Source organism: Anolis sagrei, chromosome 5 (assembly GCF_037176765.1).
Source record: "Anolis sagrei isolate rAnoSag1 chromosome 5, rAnoSag1.mat, whole genome shotgun sequence".
Lineage (NCBI taxonomy): Eukaryota > Metazoa > Chordata > Lepidosauria > Squamata > Dactyloidae > Anolis > Anolis sagrei.
This window is the reverse complement of record NC_090025.1, coordinates 190,164,788-190,184,829: the sequence shown is the minus strand read 5'-3', so window position 1 is coordinate 190,184,829 and position 20,042 is coordinate 190,164,788. Positions and strand designations below refer to the sequence as shown.

Here is a 20,042-nt window from a genome sequence, read left to right as displayed (position 1 = left end):
GGGATCGCCTAAGTATATCCCAGGATCTGATCCCAGGTTAGGATTTGTGGGAGTTGAAGTCCAATTTGGAGGGCCAAAGTTTTCCCATGCCTGCGGTAAGCCGAGAGCTGATGTAATAACATGCATCCAAACAGGAATCTGTGTATTCCTATTTTTATTTTATTTTTCTTAAAAATGAGTAATTGAAACCATTGTCCAGCGGGTCATGGAAGACTGTGAAAATTAAAATATTCGTCCTTTTTGCTATTTTTAACAAAACGTCTTAAAATGATGGAGCTATTTCCTAGAGAAGTATTGCAGCCCTGCGCTGGCTTAGATCGGCATCTAAGAGGCCAAACAGCTGGAAACAGAAGCCTGTCTTCGAAAAGCTAGAATTTCACCATCTGTTGCTTTGCTATGAATAGTCTGGTCGCTTAATAGAAAAATATTTGCTTAGAAAAGGAGGGATATTTTTTTAATTTAAAAAAAAGAAAAAATGTTTTTTTTCATCAAAGGTTATTTGGGAATGAGTTGCAATACACATTTTGAAGAGTACTTGGTTTTAATGGGGATTTAGTGTGCTCAATATTCGGCAAACTTCAGCCCTCCGGGTGTTTTGGACTTCAACTCCCACAATTCCTAACAGCCGATAGGCTGTTAGGAATTGTGGGAGTTGAAGTCCAAAACACCCGGAGGGCCGAAGTTTGCCCATGCCTGTTCTACCCTGTTGTCATCTTCAATCAACCTTGTTTGTAGCTTTCGAAATAGTTTCAATAAGCTATGAAAAAGAATGTCAACAAGTGGGTAAACTCTTTGGGAGGAATGTGGCTTTTTTGTGACAATGAAGCTGTAAATAGTGATTGCTTTTTTCAGCCCAAGCTTTCTTTTCTTTTTTATGAACAAGTCTTAAGCTGCCTTCTGTTGCTCAGCAACAAGTACCACTCTTTGCAGATATTACTGCATTATACAAGAGAATAACTATGTACAAGGGAGGAAAAAATCCTGGCAAAGTACCCACAGAACATGTATTTGAAAGGAAACCCACCCAAAGGATCGGCACAGTAATGACAAAATATCAAAATGTATGCCATCTGACATAGAGTCCAAGTAAGAAAAAAAACAGCACAAGGTATTTCAAATTTGTGGCCAAGTCCCAGCTCCAAAAAGGCACTATCAGTTTCCGTCCATTAAAATCGTCACCTGCTTGTCAATAAGCGTCATTTAAAGGTTTGCAAGATGCCAATGTCTTTCATTGTTTTAAAAATTCAAGAGGAGGATAGACTTTGGATTAAAATATATATATATATATATATATGCTTCACAGAGTCTTTTTCGAGTCTTCTCTTCTTGACTTGGCAACGTAAGCGTCGTAGATGATGTTTAGGAAATTATCGTCATTCTGGGGAGGGAAAAACATATCATTTGTTAATGCAAAAAAAAGAGGAATAATAATAATAATAATAATAATAATAATAATAATAATAATCGTTTATTTATTTATTTACTATATTTATATAGTAAATGCGTGACTTAGGGCCTTTTATTCTAGCACTTAAGACCTGGCTTTTTACTAGAGCATTTGACTCATGTTAATTTATTAATATTTGTATGTAATGTGTTTTATCCTGTATAATTTCTGCTATGTAAATCGCCTAGAGCATCTCGGATGGAGGACGATTAATAAGTAATTAAAGATGATGATGATGATATATAGTCGCCCCTCTCAGGCAACTCAGGGTGGTTAACAAAGGCAAAAATTTAATGCCCACAACAGCATAAAACATTTAAAAACATTAACATGTAATATAATATCTTAGCAAAATCAATTAAAACTAAATCATAAGTATCTCTTAATTAAAACATCATCCAATAATAATAATAATAATAATAATAATAATAATAATAAATGATTCTGGAAAAGAAAAATTGGATTATTGATGTTGCCATACCAGGTGACAGCCAAATTGACGAAAAACAACAGGAAAAACTTAGGTGTTATCAGGCCCTCGAACTGCAAAGGCTCTGGCATAAACCAGTACGGATGGTCCTAGTGGTCCACCTGTACTTTTGAATTTTTTGAAAATATATCACATAGTCGTAAACGCTTGGAAAGTGTTTGACTTGTGATTTTGTGATACGAAATCCAGCATATATATCTTGTTTACTGTGTCATACTGTGTTTTTGTGTCAGAATGATGATGATGATGATGATGACGACGACGATGACGACTTTGGCACAAGCTAGTCAAGATGGTCCCAGTGGTAATTGGCACACTGGGTGCAGTGCCTAAAGACCTTGGCCTGCACTTAAAAACAATTGGCTCTGACAAAATTACCATCTGTCCGCTGCAAAAGGCTACCCTACTGGGATCTGCACGCATTATTTACCGATACATCTCATAGTCCTAGATGCTCGGGAAGTGTCCAATGTGTGATCGAATGCAAAAGCCAGCATAGTGAATACAATTGCTGTGTACTAATCTTGTTATGCATCAAATAATAATAATGATGATATTAATAATTACAAGGGACTCGGGGCAGCTTACAGAAGCATGTGATAGTGCAGTAAAATACACAAGATAAAATAAAACCAATAACAATGACAATTTACATAAAACAACGTTCATCAAAACAGCATATAAAACCCCTACTGAATTAAATAAGATGTTCAATAATGTAAAACCAAGTATTAATCCCATCCAGGATCCTTTACCCATTCTCAGTTAGGAAAGGGAATTGCTGGGCTCTCACACACAGTTTTTTATCAAAATAAAGAAGATAAGAATATCTGATGTTTACCCGAATTAGATGCAGTAGCGTTTCCTGTAGCTGCAGCTTTGTCAGTGGATTTAGGTTTCCAACTGGAGGTTCTGGGTTCTGCAGAGGCAGGAGAAGGTTTGCTGAACTGGGAGTGGCTTCTTGGTTTGCAACCGGCAGCCAGCAGCTTTCATTTGGTTTTGGTGGAGCCGGGTTTGACTGGCTGAAGACCATTGGGGACATCAGGAGTGAAGGAGCTACGGTCGCAGGGATCCGCTGCGGTGAAATGACCTGCTTGTCAGGAATATTAAAAATTAATTAGGTATTTTTAATTACAAAAATATGAGTCAAGCACTAAAAGGGTTAAATGGATGCAATGGCTCAGAAAAAGCTGTAGTTCTATATAAGCAGGTATCCCTTAGTCTATGAGAAGTCTCTGTGGGAGAAGGATCTCTGTGTGTTAGTACGCCTCAGTGTTAGTTTGCCTCAGTGTGAGAAGGCCTCAGTGTGAGTTTGGCCTCAGTTTGACAAGATTTGGTGAGTGAAGCCCCAGATTGAAGACCATCATGTGTGAAGCTCTAGTATGAAAGCTGTTGTGTGTAAAAAGCTACTGTGTTAAGCTTCTGTGTACCTTTGGTGTGAGAGGAGGCTCTGTGAGAGCGAAGCTGTTTATCTGCATAAGAAAGAAGCTCAGTGTGGAAGCAAAGAAGGAAGTATGAAGAACTTTATTTGTGTTATGGAAATCTTGTAAACAGTACAACCATATTATTTTACTATAAAGAAAAGCCTCCTATAGAACATATTGGTCTGTGTGTTTTTGTTCTTTTTATCACTTTAGGCTACTGATGCTGGGTCCCGCTGCTGGTCATAAGTTACTCTGCTGTACAATTATGAGGAGGGTCTTTTGGTAACAAGCCCACTCACCCAACACTTCTTACAGGACAGGAGGGACAGCAATATGGGGTCATTACACAGACCCAAGCCAAGCACACACAGATGGAATGATAACATGGACCTGAGCATTACACGGTGCTCCATGATTAATTTCTGGCTGAAGCCGACCGTACAGTTGCAACAGAAAATGAGAGATGCTTAGGATATTTTAATCAAATCTGCAAAAGTGAAATACTGTATATACTCGAGTATAAGCCTAGTTTTTCAGGCCCTTTTTTCAGGCTGAAAAAGCTGCCCTCGGCTTATACTCGAGTCAAAATTATTTATTGGGTTGTTGTAGGTTTTTTCGGGCTGTATGGCCATGGTCTAGAGGCATACTCTCCTGACGTTTCGCCTGCACTTTGGCAAGCATCCTCAGAGGTAGTGAGGTCTGTGGGGACTAGGCAAAAGGATTTATATATCTGTGGCATGACCAGGGTGAGACAAAGGACTCTTCTCTGCTATTTATTTATTATTTATTTATTTTAAGTTATTTATTATTTTACTCTGCTATTACTATTTTTTAACATTTATTATTTTACTCTATTATTGGTATTATTACATTTACATTATTTTACTCTATTATTATTTTATTACATTTATTTTACTCTATTATTATTACATATATTATTTTATGTAATAATAATAATAGAGTAAAATAATGTAAATGTAATAATACCAATAATAGAGTAAAATAATAAATGTTAAAAAAAATAGTAATAGCAGAGTAAAATAATAAATACATATATTATTACATATATTATTTTGGAGCCCCCGGTGGCGCAGTGGGTAAAAGCACTGAGCTGCTGAGCTTGTTGATCGAAAGGTCGCAGGTTCGATTCCGGGGAGCGACGTGAGCTTCCGCTGTCAGCCCTAGCTTCTGCCAATCTAGCAGTTCGAAAACATGCAAATGTGAGTAGATCAATAGGTACCGCTCCGGCGGGAAGGTAACGGCGCTCCATGCAGTCATGCCGGCCACATGACCTTGGAGGTGTCTACGGACAACGCTGGCTCTTCGGCTTAGAAATGGAGATGAGCACCACACCCCAGAGTCAGACATGACTGGACTTAATGTCAGGGGACTACCTTTACCTTTTATATTATTTTACTTTATTATTGTTGTTATTACATTTATTATTTTACTCTATTATTGGCATTATTACATTTGCATTATTTTACTCTATTATTATTTTATTACATTTATCTTCGTCTATTTATTATTATTATTATTACATTTATTATTTTACTTTATTATTGTTGTTATTACATTGGCATTATTTTACTCTATTACTATTTTATTACATTTATTTTACTCTATTTTTATTATTGTTACATTTAACCTACTGTTTCCTCAATTAATGTAATTTTATTGGTATCTATATTTATTTTATATTACCAGTAGCTGCTGCATTTCCCACCCTCGACTTAATACTCAATTCAATAAGTTTTCCCATTTTTGGTGGTAAAATTAGGTGCCTCGGTTTATATTCGCGTCAGCTTATACTTGAGTATATACAGTATATAATGCAGAGGACCAACTGTTCTATCTCTGTATAGTGGTGTAATGTGACAATCCTAAAAGGTCAACAAGGACCAAAAGCTGGATTTAAACAGCCATTCCTTTAAACAGGTAGGTAGTAAGAAATATTGTCACATTCTGGATGGGAAGCCTAGCCAGAGAGCAGTCAGGCTCTTGTTCAGCTGTCAAGGAGTATCACAAATAGATTTTATACTATGAAAGAAATGAATGTGGTGGAGGCTCCTTCTTTGGAGGTTTTTAAGCAGAGGCTGGGTGGCCATCTGTTGGGGGTGCTTTGAATGCAATTTTCCTGCTTCTTGGCAGGGGGTTGGACTGGATGGCCCACAAGGTCTCTTCCAACTCTAGGATTCTATGAATGTTCTGTGTCCACGCAAGCCACGTTTTTGACCAAGAAAAGCAGAATTCCAAGGTTCTACACAAAGTGAGCTATATAAATATTTTAATCATTGTAAGGGTAATTCACACAGTCTATGAGAAAAAGAGGAGGCTGGGAAACAATAAAGAAATTTTGTAAACAGGAGCTTTTTTGTCGGAAACTTTGTTAACTGAGGTATGCATGCATTCAAACCAAAGGTGCTAAATCAGGCCACTTCACGTAGATAAATATTTCCAGTTCGACTTGCTCTGGAACAATGCACATTGCTATGGGTTTACCTGAAAAAGAGGAAGCTGCTTTTCGGCGTTCGAAGCCTTTTCGATCCAGGAATCCAAAGGTTTCAGAGAGGGGCCACTTTGGGTAACCACAGGAAACTTAGCTGCCAAGGTTGGTCGACTTGAGACATGTAACTGTTGCTCCTGATGCACTATTTGGAGTTTCTTTAGCAACTCTTGTGGGGAAATTACTCCAGAACTTCCTGGTTGGTTTCCTGAGAGAGGAGGAGGCTGCTTAGGAAGTTTGGACTGTTCCTTTCCAAGGGCTGGAGGAGACCCCAATGTCTGACCTGGGAGGGAACCATTAAAATACATCATAGGTGGCTGGGTTGCACTCTTGACCTGGGGGACTGAGGACGCAGGAGCAGTCTGGCTGAAGAGCGGTGCAGCCGTACATGGAGGTACTGCGTTGCTGGCCTCCATTTTAGCCACCTGCGCTGGCTGACCCTGCAGTTGCTGCAGCAAGCTCTGTGTGGTGGCTGCGTTGTGGACCAGATGGGACGCTGATCCAACGCCATGAGGAGCCACAGGCTGGAAGAGTCCGGTGAAAACCTTCCCGCCGTTCTCACAGAGTCGGCTCTCGGGGAGTTCTGAGACTGGGTGCAGCTCAGCCCCACCTCGCACCATGAGTTTCTGAATGGCTGGGCAAAGCTGCTTCTCAATGGAGGGCGAATGCCTGCCCGGCTCCTCATAGGACAAAGATCGGACAACTCCTTGTCTGGGAGGAAGTTTCTGGGACAAGTCCGGGACATCCTGGCATGTGCTAGATTTTTCTGGTTTCCCAAAGAGTGTCATCAGGGACAAATGATGTGGTTCGGGATCTGCGTTCTGTTAGGGAAAAGAAAAGGAATTGTGAGGAAATCACAACAAAGGCAGAGGTCCATTAAATAAAGGAAAGGATAAAAGGGTTAATCCCAATTGTCCCTTCCTGACTTTTCTACAAACTGTTGATGGCATTAAAATCTTGCTGTTTGAAATGGATATACAAGTAAATAACTCTGATTGAATGGTTGATAAAAATTATTTGAGAATACTGTTGCAAAGGGGAAAGTGATGGCTGAGAAGATGTTCCTCCTATGACCCATGACTCCATAAATATTATTATTATAAGAAAATGAACATGTCAAGCTATCTGGGACCTCCAAATTCAGACAGACAGAGCTTTGGAGACAGAACTCCTGACCTCACGATAGTGTTAAAAAACAAAGTATGGATTGTCGATGTTGCAATCCCAGGTGACAGCAGGATTGAAGAGAAACAACTGGAAAAGCTGACACGATGTGAGGATTTAAAGATCGAACTGCAAAGACTGGCACAAACCAGTAAAGGTGGTTCCAGTGGTGATCGACACACTGGGTGCAGTGCCTAAAGACCTTGGCCTGCACTTAAACACAATCGGTGCTGACAAAATTACCAACTGCCAGCTGCAGAAGGCCACCCTACTGGGATCTGCACACATTATTTGCTGATACATCACACAGTCCTAGACACTTGGTAAGAGTCTGACATGTGAATCAATATATCAGCCAACAGTGTTTGGTAGTTGATTAAATGTCCTTTGACCAGTATCTGGCCACTTGGAGTGCTTCTGTTGTTGCTGCAAGAAGGTCCTCCCATGTTGAAACAGTGGATATGGATTATCACAGGATGTCTGTTTTTTTGCTTTGTTCTGTTAGAAATGTAATATAATCGACTGGTTGCACTGACACGATAAATAAATATATAGCCAACAGTGTGTCTGCTGTGGACTCATCTTGTTGGGTTTCAAATAATAATAATAATAATAATAATAATAATAATAATGATAATAATGATAATAATAATAATATTTTTGGAGTCATGGGTCATAGGAGAAACAACTTCCCAGCCTTATTATTATTATTATTATTAGCCGTCCCCTGCTACGCGTTGCTGTGGCCCAGTCTGTGTAGATGTGTTTTGAGTGTGTATATATTTGTGTGTATGTGTCTATATGTGTGTTTGCATATATATATGTGGTTTTAAGCATGCATCGTAATGTTTTTTTGGGGGGGGGCTTGGCTTTTCAAGTCTCTTATGCTGTGTTTTTCAGTGTTTTTATGAGTGATGGTCACTCGTTGGCCTGAGAAGTGTATTATATCCAAATTTGGTGTCAATTCATCCAGTGGTTTTTGAGTTATGTTAATCCAACAAACAAACATTACATTTTTATTTATATAAATTATATGTATTTATGTCCCAGTTTATTCCCCTCGAAGGGGACTCAAAGAGGTTATGAGACCCTGTAATAGAGAGATGCTTGATCCATCAAAGTGCTGGATCAAGGCCGCTGTGAAATCAGAAACAGACATGATGACAGATACAGGTTTGCCACCAAAGTATTATTTCATAACTGCTTAGAAAGTTTCCTATGCAGGTTTCCTTATTAGGGCTTTCAAATCTAGAGAAGCATGAGTCAAAAGGGCATATATACTTCCACAAACCTGTGTCTGCTGTGATGCACAATGGTGAGGAGTTTCACTGGGCTTCACTGGAATTGGTTTGATCAAGTTGGGGTTATTGTATATAGCAGAAGAGCTGGTGATTTGTTTGGGCTCTGAACACGTCTTGCACTGGAAAACATGCACAAAACATTGGGTTTTTTTAAAAAAAGCACTTCTTCCCAAGAGCTCCATCCTCATGAAAGCAAGTATACTTAATAGTGAGAACTAAAAACATACTGAATAAGGATAATTGAAAGAAAGTTAATGATAATTTCAAGATAAACTAAAAGACAGGGGCAATTTATCGTGTCAGAAGTAAATTGAGGGTACTGTTGTAATGTATTTCAAAACACAAAGTTTAAAACTTGGCATTATACTAAATGTCCTTTAACCAGTAGCTGGCTGCTTGGAGTGCCTCTGGTGTCGCTGTGAGAAGGTCCTTCATTGTGTATGTGGCAGGGCTCAGGTTGCATTGTCGTCGGTGGTCTGTGCTTTGCTCTTCTCCACACACGCTTGTTGTGGACTCCACTTTGTAGCCCCATTTCTTAAGGTTGGCTCTGCATCTCGTGGTGCCAGAGTGCAGTCTATTCAGCGCCTTCCAAGTCGCCCAGTCCTCTGTGTGCTCAATAGAAAGTTTCTCATCCAGTCTCAGTCACTGATTAAGGTTCCGAATTTTAGCCTGCCACGTTTGGATTCTCACTAGCTGAGGTGTTCCTGCAAGTATCTCTCTCGCTCTTAGGAAGCTGTTCCTTGATTTAAGGCATTGGCGTGCTGGCTGATATTTGAACAGAGGATGGGCTGGAGATGCCACTGCCTTGGTCCTTTCATTATTGGCTGCTACTTCCTACTTCAAGTGGTGCAATACTGGCTGAACACTATAATTTCTCCAGTGGTGTGGGGCATAGACATCCTGTGATAATCCATATCCACTGTTTCAACATGGGAAGATGTATTCCATACTGGACATGCATATTCAGCAGCAGAGTAGCAAAGCACAAGGGCAGGTGTCTTCAATGTATCTGGTTGTGATCCACAGGTTGTGCCTGTCAGGTTTCGTATGATGTTATTTCTAGCACCCACTTTTTGCTTGATATTCAAGCAGTGCTTCTTGGAGGTCAGAGTACAGTCCAGAGTGGCTCCCAGGTATTTGGGTGTGCTGCAATGCTTCAGTGGGATTCCTTCCCAGGTAATCCTCAGAGCTTGAGATGCTTGTCTGTTCTTAAGATGAAAAGCACATGTCTGTGTTTTAGCTGGATTAAGAATCAGCTGGTTTTTCCTGTAACAGGAAGTAAGAGGACCTAAAGCTTTGGAAAGCTTATGTTCAACCATTTCAAAGATCCCTGCTTGGGTGGTAAAGGCATGATCGTCAGCATAGATGTAATTCTCTGTCCCTTCTGGCAGTGGCTGATCATTTGTGTAAATGCTAAACAATGATGGAGGCCATCTTCCCTTGAGGCAGGCTGTTTTTCTGTTTTCGCCATCTGCTTCTCTGGCCCTGGACCTCAACAAAAAGCTCCTGTTTTGTAGCAAATTTCCTATGAAGCAGGTGAGGCCTTTGTGATATAATTTTTCTCAGACGAAGGTGATGATTTACAGTATTATAAGCTACTGAAGATAGGTGCGATGTAAACACTGTATATGTTCACGTATAAGACAACCTCATATATAAGTCAAGGGAAGGTTTGAGCGAAAAATTATGAATTAATCTGTTTTAAACTACTTTCAATCTTTTAATCTATCTTTCTGTCTGTTCAACTGTTAAATAAATTTTAGCCTTCTAAATCATTTTAGTATTTACAGCGTTTAAATCTGTCAGACTGTGTGCAACTTCCTGGCTCTGAGGCCATGGATACAGGTCCTGTATTACTGTTCTGTATTAATGATACAGAAAAGAAGAAAGTGATAAATCTACAAGAGAATTACACAGCAGCATGAGGGAATGAGAAAACAGTCAAATGTTTAATGTCACTGTGCACAAATAAGGCTCACCTTGGTATATTCGTCTTTGGCTTTAGTAAGCATCCGCAGGATATCCACTTCTTTGCTGTCACCTGAATTCAGGCTTACAGGGGAAATTCCCATGATGGTTCCCTGCTGTGCTTTCAGCTGCTCTTGCTGAGTTAAACTGGAAATGAAGGATGAAGAAATAAAGAAAATTGGGAGCAAACTCTCCCCAATTGGGGAGATTCTGATGATGGTCTCAGAATAAACAAACAAGTAAAGTTTGTCTGAGGTTGATATAACCTGATATTTTCCCTTATTTTGTGCTCAGCAGACAATAAAAGACCAAAGTGGAGAGCATTACTCACAAGTAAGTCCTTAACTGTTAGAGAAAGACCAATTTTCTACCCTAGCTATATCATAATTGCTGCGACCTGCTGTGAATTCCAACATATTGTATCTTAGCTAGTCAGGTTCAATTTTAGTAGATGAAATGTAGTTAGCATAATTAAACATGGTTTACAATTATAAAACTTGGCAAACAATCATTTATTGAAATAAATAAGACAGACACTTTGTTTACAAAGTAATATCTACGCCATGCCAATTAACATGGTGACATAGCTAGTAAATGATAATAAGTAGCTATCACCATAGTCATATCAGCCATATCAGGCTCATTGAGAGAGGTTTAGAGTCTTTCAGACATTCAACATGACCAGTCACGAGGGACTAAGAGGCCGCCCATGTTTCTGAATAATCTAGTAATCACTTATAGCCAATGATGCTTAAGATACTTGCATATGAGCTCTGTGTTTATACTGTATGTAATAAACATGGCTTATAGAATATGATGTTCTATCTATATATCTATATATATGTTGTGGTTCAAATAGCTGAAGATGAGAGAGAGAATTGGGATTCCAGAGTCTGGAGGGCCTGATAGAGGGGTGGGTGGTTCTTTCACTGAAGGAAATGAGGGGATTTTAGATCAAGATTCTGTCTGTGAGATGGGGATTGAAACTGTTTCTGAGTTCAGCAGACAGTGAGATACAGTGAATGGTGGAGATGACTTTTCACCTAGGAGTAGCTTATCAACTCCTGATAACGGCCTGGAAGGCTGAGATAGTTCACCTGAGAGAGCAGGGGAATTTGACAGGGCATCAAGTTAGATCTTAGGGAGGGAAACATCCAGCTCAGGAAATTCAACAGGCATGAGAAGGAAGCATGAAGTCCCACAAGCCAGAAAGTCAACGTCAAAGAAATGATTTCATGTTTTGCAGCCCTTAAATTAGAGAGCATCTCTTTGAGAATTCAGATCAGGCAACACTGCTAGAGAGCGAGGATCTCAAGTCCTGTTTCAAGTTCATGTTTTAGTCAAAATTCTTGGGTTTTCTGGATTCATGTTCATTTTTTGATTCTGGTTTCTCTGGATTTATGCTCATGTTATGACTCTTTGTTTTCCTTTACCATTTGGATTATTGCCTTCGAAGTGGTTTACTCCTCACCAGCTTGGCTGGAATTTTTAGTTATGGACTACCTTTTCTGATTACCTGTTGGATTTTGTCTTTCTTATCCCTTTGGGTGATTTCCCATTTTTATATGTACTTTCTCAAATAAACTGTTTTATTACTGCTTTTGGAGTCCTGGTTGGTGTTAAAGGCAAGGCTGAGGCGCAACAATATATGCAATGGGAGGCTCTCCAGATATCTATCTATATATATTCCCCTAAAGTCATGAGATCCTGTCTAATATTGGAAGCCAAGAAAAATGCATACAGGTAAAATACCAAAAGGTTTTTTTTTTTGGTCCTCCAGCACTTACTTTTTCATGAGCTCGGCAATTCTTTGGCATTCTTCCTTATCGTAAAACCAAATTCCATAAATGGACACTGTAAAATGCACAACAAACATATCAAATGATGAACAACACAGTATCATGACTATCACCACCCATCTTGGACTAGTGAAACTAAATACAATTTGTAGTAGTTTTTCTTAAAAAAATAAAATGTGATACACTTAAAACATAGAAAGTCACCTTCCTTTCTATTTCAACAGCTGTTGCTTCACAAAACTACAACTCCTCAGACTCCATGGCACTGAATCTTGGCAGCTAAAGTGGTGTCAAACTGCATTAAATATAGTGCAGATGCAACAAAAGAAAAGCATATTTGGATGGAAGAATTTTGAATAAATTATCTCCAATCTTTTGCTAAATCCACTCATAAGCCAAGTCCCCCAATAAACACATAGCTGGCTGGTGAATAAGGATATTGGTAGGCTTGACTGTTGACAAGCTCCACATGTAGCAAGGGCAAAGCAACCATCCCTTGGAGCAACTTTTAAGTCTCCTTGAAAGATATCCAGTAAAGTTACTTGTCTTATCAAATAAAAGTTGATAATGAAAGAACTGGAGCCACTTGCATTCAACCAGTTTCATTATTGAATTCTATTTCTTGGGTCATATTAGAGAAACCTAGGGACTGGTATGAAGAAGAAGAGGAAGAAAAAGAAGAGGAGGAGGAGGAAGTAGAAGGGAAAAGGAGGAGTGAGGAAGAAGAAAGAAGATTAAATGAGGTACTTATATTTGGAATACTTCAAAAAAGACGCTTCTTTGTATTCTGGTGTATACCAGAATGCTATTGTGTCTCTTTGAATGGCATCCAAAACTGGAGGAAACTTTTCTCCATTTTTATTCTTAGCATAAGACACAGATGAGATTGTTCTAGTAACTGAGATTTTCAGTGTTACTCACATCTGGCATTTCTATAAAGAAGGAAAGGGTCTTGTAGTTGGAAGTCCAGGTCTTTAGTTATGGGTTCTGTCCGATTTTCCATGCTCAGTCTGTTCATAATGGTGAATCCGTATTTCGGTGAAGCTGTTCTGAAAGTTAACATAGTCAAAACCATTATGTTGTTTAACATATTTTACTTATTTGCATTATTATGCTGTTTTAAATAACTTTTTTTAATACTATTTGCAAGCTGCCTCGAGATAGGGTCAGGCATAAATGTTTAACAATAATGATAATAATGAAAGTATTTAAAATTCTCACCTTTTGTAAACAAACAATGTTCCTTCCACATCAGTTTTTTCCTACAATCAGATAAAAAATATATAAATTAACAGTATATACACAAGCCATTTCATGGAAGTAGCAGATAGACATCCTAGATAGATTCTGGTTCAAATGCTTGAGCCCATAAAACATATAAAGTGGTCAATATATTCTGGTATATATACATTTTTTCATACTGTTGAATATAATTTAAGGACATACTTGTGTAACCCATGCATTACCTTTATGTCCACTGTACAGCTGTGAAAAGTTACTATTATGGGTCTCCCTCCCACAACCAGCATGGTATGAACTGTAACTTTTCCAGGTTTTGGTACTTTAATGTAATAATATATAAGAGGTGAAACACTGCTTTATTAAGAAGGAAGGTTGGCTGTTGGTTATTTTGTGATCTTACAACCACACATATTTTGTCAGAGAAAGTATTACATTTTCTAGCAACAACAGAATGCACTGGTATCATACCAACCCCAGAGATCCCTCCGTTCTGAGGACCAAGATCTATTGGAAATTCCCAGTGTCAAGACCTTGCGTCTAACAGCAACCAGACGCAGAGCCTTTACAGCAGTGGCACCATCACTCTGGAATACTCTGCCACCTGAAGTCCGTGCATTGCGGAACTTATTAGCTTTCCGCAGGGCATGCAAGCCATACCTGTTTCGACAGGCCTTTGATTGTTGATTTGCTGTTTTTAAATTGTTTTTAAATTGTTTTAAATTGTGTTCGATTTTAGTCATTCTTGTAAGCCGCTCCGAGACCCAGGACCAGGGGAGTGGCGGCATAGAAGTTCGAATAATAAATAAATAAATAAATAAATAAATACACTTTACACAATAGTCTATTGCAGCAATGGGCAAACTTCGGCCCTTCAGGTGTTTTGGACTTCAACTCCCACAATACCTAACAGTCGGTAGGCTGTTAGGAATTGTGTGAGTTAAAATCCAAAACACCTGGAGGGCCAAAGTTTGCCCATGCCTGTTCTATTGTGGCAAAGCAAACATATTAATTAAGAAACTGGTAATTTTGGTAATCTTGATATCAACATGGCTTTTAACAAGGTCCCTTATGATATTCTCACAAGCTAGTAAAATTTTGGCTAGACAATGCTACTGTTAGGTGGACTGGGAAAGTTTTGAGTGATTTCAGCCATGAAAGCCTTCGACAACACAATTTTGGTAATGATTATTTGTTGCTGTTGTGTGCCTCCAAGTCATTTCCCACTTATGGTGAATGTAAGGCAAACCTATCATGTTTTTTTCTGAGGCTAAAAATTTGTGGGACTTGCCCAACGTCTTCCAGTGGGTTTTGAAGCTGAGTGGGTATTTGAACCCTGCTCTCCAGCGTCCAAGGCCCAAACTAGCATCTATATTTTAAGCACATGGCTACTGAAACTGATGAATGTAGGAGGATGTCCTACTTAGGAAGTGCTTTGATCCAGACTGATTGACCCAGATTCGGATGGAGGACACAGAGCAGCTGGGGGTCCTGCTTTTCAGAGATACACAAGCGGGGCTTCTGTCAGAGCAAATTTTAAACATGCTGCTAATAAACAAGACACAAATCCACCCACCAAACAACATCCAGACATCAAATGGATCACATAATTGGAAGAGACATCTAAGGGTTATTTATTCCAATTCCCTTTCAGAGCACAAATCCAAGCTACCTTCCCTTAGAGGTGGCTAGCTATCATACCTGGGGGTTTTCGGTGTTGGACAGCTCCCACCATCCAGTTCTTCCTAAGGTTTAAGTGGAATCCCTTTCCTTTCATTTGAATCCATGGCTCTGTGTCTTAGTTTTTGCACCAACAGAGAACAAGCTTACACCCTTCTCAACGTGACATCATTTCAAATATTTAAACATAGCTCGTATGCCACCTCTTAGACTCCTCTATTCTACTAAGACTCCTGGGTCCCTTTCACACGTATTGTTTCCAAGCCGTGTCTATGTGTGTGGATTTTATTTCTTCTGCTTAAGTGTAATATCATATATTGCTCCCTGTTGAAATTCATTTTGATATCTTTGCCCAGTTCCCTCATTTACTTGGGTCATTTTGGATCCTGATGTTGTCCTCTGGATATTAGCCATTCCTCCCAATTTGGTATCATCTGCAATATCAATATGCTCTCTATTCCATTGTCCAAAACATTAATAAAGATAATTAATAGAACTAAGCCCAGGACAGAACCCTCTTTACAGCACTGTATTGGTCACGTCTTTCCAGGATGAAGACGAACCATTGGAGAGAAGCACCCTTTGGGTTCAGCCACTCAAAACACTCCCAATCAGTAGCATTGTCTAGCCCACATTTTACTAGCTTGTGAGAATATCACGAAGGAGCTTGTTAAAAGCCATGCTGAAATCAAGATATGGCACATCCACAGCATCCCCTGCATCTACCATTCACTTGCAACTCCATCAAAAAAAGATGTAAGCCTAGCATGACTTCTTTTTGAGAAATTCATACTAATTTTTAGTGATCACAGCATTCCTTTCTAAGTGATTGCAGACTGTCTCCTTAACAATGTGCTCCAGAATTTTTCCTGGTATTGATGTCAGACTGACTGGACAGTAATTGTTTGGGTCCTCTTCCCCCAAATATTTGCCCTTCTCCAATCCAGACTTCTCCTGTTCTCCAAGAATTGTCAAAAATTATTGCCAGTGGTTCTGAAATCACTTCTGCTAGTTCCTTCAATACTCTTAGATCTAGTTCATTTGGCCCTGGAGACTTGAATTCATTCAGTGATTCCCAACCTTTGGACCTCCAGGTATTTTGGACTTCAGCTTCCACATTTTCTAACACAGGGGTCCTCAAACTAAGGCCTAGGGGCCGGATACGGCCCTCCAAGGTCATTTACCCAGCCCTTGCTCAGGGTCAACCTAAGTCTGAAATGACTTGAAGGCACACAGCAACAATAACAATTATATCTCATCAGCCAAAAGCAGGCTCACACTTCCCACTGAAATACTAATGAGTTTATATTTGTTTAAATTGTTCTTCATTTTAATTATTGTATTGTTTTTAAATGGTTTTTTTTTTTTGCACTACAAATAAGATATGTGCAGTGTGCATTGGAATTCATTCATGTTTTTTTCAAATTATAATCCGGCCCTCCAACAGTTTAAAATGTTTGAGGACCCCTGCTCTAACAACTGGTAAGCTGGCTAGAATTTCAGGGAGTTGAAGTCCAAAACACCTGAAGGCCCAAAGGTTGGGAACCACTAAAACCAGATCTTCCTGGTGATCTAGTTTAGAATTGCACTGCAATTCTTTTTAGCTGCCACATTACACCATTGACTCATTCTCTGCTTGTGGTCTAAGTCATGCCTCGCTACTATGGAACCCTGGGAGTTGAAGTTTGGTGAGGTACCAGCACTTTTTGGACACAAAAGATTAAAGACCCTGTAAAACTACAACCCCCAATCTAAAGATGAAAGTGGGGTATAAAAAAACAGCATATCCCAAGATTCCTTAGCACTGAGCTAAGAACGAGAAAGCGGGCCTTCTCAGTGGCTGCCCCTCAACTCTGGAACTCTCTGCCCAAGGAAGCCAGAACGGCCTCTTCCCTGTCCTTCAGACAGCAGGTTACCTTTTTATTCAGGCAGGCTTTGAAATAAAGTTTTTAAGATCAACTTATATGCTAATTAAGGGTGTCAATTGAAACATTCACGCCTAGCTCGAGCAGACAAGAATCCTTTGTCCCACCCTAGTCATTCCACAGATATATAAACCCTTTTTCCTAGTTCCAACAGACCTCACTACCTCTGAGGATGCTTGCTATAGATGCAGGCGAAACGTCAGGAGAGAGTGCCTCTAGACCATGGCCATATAGCCCGAAAAAACCTACAACAACCCAGATCTCATGTTTTTCTTAAAGGAGCAGGCTTTTTCCCACTGCCCTTGAAACTAAGACTCATTGGAGCCATAGGTTCAAATGACAGGAGAAAATATTGAACATTAGGAAGGACTTCCTGATTGTAAGAGCTGTTCAACGGGGGAACTCTCTGCCCCGGAGAGTGGTGGAGGCTCCTTCTTTAGAAGCTTTTAAACAGAGGTTGGATGGTAGAGCAGTACGTGTGAAAAAGATCTTGGAGTCCTCCTGGACAACAAGTTAAACATGAGCCAACAATGTGATGTGGCAGCAAAAAAAGCCAATGGGATTTTGGCCTGCATCAAGAGGAGCCTAGTGTCTAGATCTAAGGAAGTCATGCTCCCCATGCTCTATTCTGCTTTGGTTAGACCACACCTGGAATATTGCGTCCAATTCTGGGCACCACAATTCAAGAGAGAAATTGACAAGCTGGAATGTGTCCAGAGGAGGGCGACTAAAATGATCAAGGGTCTGGAGAACAAGCCCTATGAGGAGCGGCTTAAGGAGCTGGGCATGTTTAGAAGAGAAAGCTGAGAGGGGATATGATAGCCATGTATAAATATGTGAGAGGAAGCCACGGGGAGGAGGGAGCAAGCTTGTTTTCTGCTTCCCTGGAGACTAGGACACGGAACAATGTCTTCAAACTACAAGAGAGGAGATTCCATCTGAACATGAGGAAGAACTTCCTGACTGTGAGAGCCGTTCAGCAGTGGGACTCTCTGCCCTGGAGTGTGGTGGAAGCTCCTTCTTTGGAAGCTTTTAAACAGAAGTTGGATGGCCATCTGTCAGGGGTGATTTGAATGCAATATTCCTGCTTCTTGGCAGGGGGTTGGACTGGATGGCTCATGAGGTCTCTTCCAACTCTTTGATTCTATAATTCTAAGAGCTGTTCAAGAGGGGAACTCTCTGCTTCGGAGTGTGGTACAAGCACCTTCCTTGGAAGCTTTTAAACAGAGGCTGGATGGCCATCTGTCAGGGGTGATTTGAATGCAATATTCCTGCTTCTTGGCAGAATGGGGTTGGACTGGATGGCCCATGAGGTCTCTTCCAACTCTAGGATTCTAGGTACAAGCTCCTTCCTTGGAATCTTTTAAACAGAGGCTGGGTGGCCATCTGTCAGGGCTGCTTAGATGGGGCTTCTCCTGCATGGCTGAATGGGGTTGGTGTAGATCAGGCATGGGCAAACTTAGGCCCTCCAAGTGTTTTGGACTACAACTCCCACAATTCCTAACAGCCGGTAGGCTGCTAGGAATTGTGGGAGTTGTAGTCCAAAACACTTGGAGGGCCCAAGTTTGGTCTAGATGGCTGACGTGTTCTCTATGGTTGTATGACTCTAGTTAAAGGGGCCGCGGCCCCTTTTGGGCTTCTCCTCCCTCAATGGCGGCCTTCTCTCTCTGTCTCTCTCCCTGGGGTTCACTCACCCACTCGTTGGCGCGGTGGCCGAAGGTGTAGAGCGCCACCTGGCTGGCCACGTCCACGATGCTGCTGATGTAAGGGTCGTGCCGCTGCAGAGCCGCCAGGCTGATGTCCAGCCCCTTCCCCAGCGGGGCGGCTCCGGACAGCGCCGCAGCCACCGACGACGCGCCCGCCGCCGCCATCTTGCTTCCCTGAGCAACACAACACCCGAGGCGCCAGGCATGCCAGCCGAACGCCGAGACATCGATCGATCATCGGCCTCTGTTGACGCTGCCGAAGAAGCAAAAGCAAGGGGACCAGCCTCAAACAATCGAGCGCCGAAACGGAAAAGCTGGAGATGGTTGCTCCTGGCAACGCAGCTCAGCTCACTCCAGGCTTCACTGCAACTAGCACAGGCCTAAAATCAATAATAATAATAATAATAATAATAATAATAATAATAATATCACCAAGACATAGAATCATAGAATCAAAGAGTAGGAAGAGACCTCATGGGCCATCCAGTCCAACCCCATTCTGCCAAGAAGCAGGAATGTTGCATTCAAATCACCCCTGACAGATGGCCATCCACCCTCTGCTTAAAAGCCTCCAAAGAAGGAGCCTCCACCACACTCCGGGGCAGAGAGTTCCACTGCTGAACAGCTCTCACAGTCAGGAAGTTCTTCCTCATGTTCAGGTGGAATCTCCTCTCTTGTAGTTTGAAGCCATTGTTCCCTTGCGTCCTAGTCTCCAGGGAAGCAGAAAACAAGCTTGCTCCCTCCTCCCTGTGGCTTCCTCTCACATATTTATACATAGCTATCATATCTCCTCTCATCCTTCTCTTCTTCAGGCTAAACATGCCCAGCTTCTTAAGCCGCTCCTCATAGGGCTTGTTCTCCAGACCCTTGATCATATTATATACATTTAATAGATATATACATACATTTAAGGGCCTTCTCAGTGGTGGCCCCTCGGCTATGGAATGCCTTACCGGTAGACATCAGACAAGCACCTTCGTTGCTGGCGTTTCGGAGAAAGGTCAAGACCTGGCTTTATGAACAAGCGTTTGGTTAAACAGTGCAACCGATCATAGGAAGACGGTAAATGGAATATAGGATTGGCACAAGGATTATGAGAACGGATCTGATTTCACTGAGGCGCTATGTTTTGTTTTGTTTTGTTTGTTGATTTGTTAATTGTTGTGGATTGATGTTGTTGATCCTGTTGTTACATTTGTTGCATTTTAATTGCACTGACATTGTTGTGATAATTTGTACCATGTAAACCGCATTGAGTCGCCTGTTTGGGCTGAAAAATGCGGTATAGAAATAAAGCAAATAAATAAATAAATAAATTTAATATAATAATATATTAAATATGATATAAATATAATGTATTAAATATAATAATATATTTAATATATATATACAT

The 20,042-nt window shown here is 40.5% G+C and overlaps 1 protein-coding gene across 2 annotated transcripts; it reads right to left on the bottom strand.

Annotated features, from left to right (window-relative positions):
- Window positions 1–137: 137 nt before the first annotated feature.
- On the bottom strand, window positions 138–18,869 carry DCP1B (decapping mRNA 1B). Of its 2 annotated transcripts, none has more exons than XM_060776440.2 (9): window positions 18,638–18,869; window positions 13,321–13,361; window positions 13,021–13,143; window positions 12,088–12,154; window positions 10,312–10,447; window positions 8,323–8,451; window positions 5,864–6,688; window positions 2,779–3,027; window positions 138–1,378 (listed from the first exon to the last, which is right to left on the bottom strand). In XM_060776440.2, exons 1-9 carry the CDS (start codon window positions 18,853–18,855, stop codon window positions 1,298–1,300), a joined length of 1,869 nt encoding a protein of 622 aa, XP_060632423.2. In that variant the 5' UTR covers window positions 18,856–18,869; the 3' UTR covers window positions 138–1,297. The 2 variants fall into 2 exon arrangements, with proteins under 2 accessions (XP_060632423.2, XP_060632422.2); XM_060776439.2 differs by having other exon boundaries at window positions 13,021–13,148; window positions 18,638–18,846.
- Between the last annotated feature and the right edge of the window lie 1,173 nt (window positions 18,870–20,042).

Excerpts from the sequence above, each read along its gene's own strand:
- DCP1B (XM_060776440.2), bottom strand. The coding sequence starts at position 18,855 with ATGCCTGGCGCCTCGGGTGTTGTGTTGCTCAGGGAAGCAAGATGGCGG. Across the intron at positions 10,448-12,087 it reads ATTGCCGAGCTCATGAAAAA|TTTAACTCAGCAAGAGCAGC; the intron begins GTAAGTGCTGGA and ends CTTCATTTCCAG. Across the intron at positions 6,689-8,322 it reads GTGCATCACAGCAGACACAG|AACGCAGATCCCGAACCACA; the intron begins GTTTGTGGAAGT and ends TTTCCCTAACAG.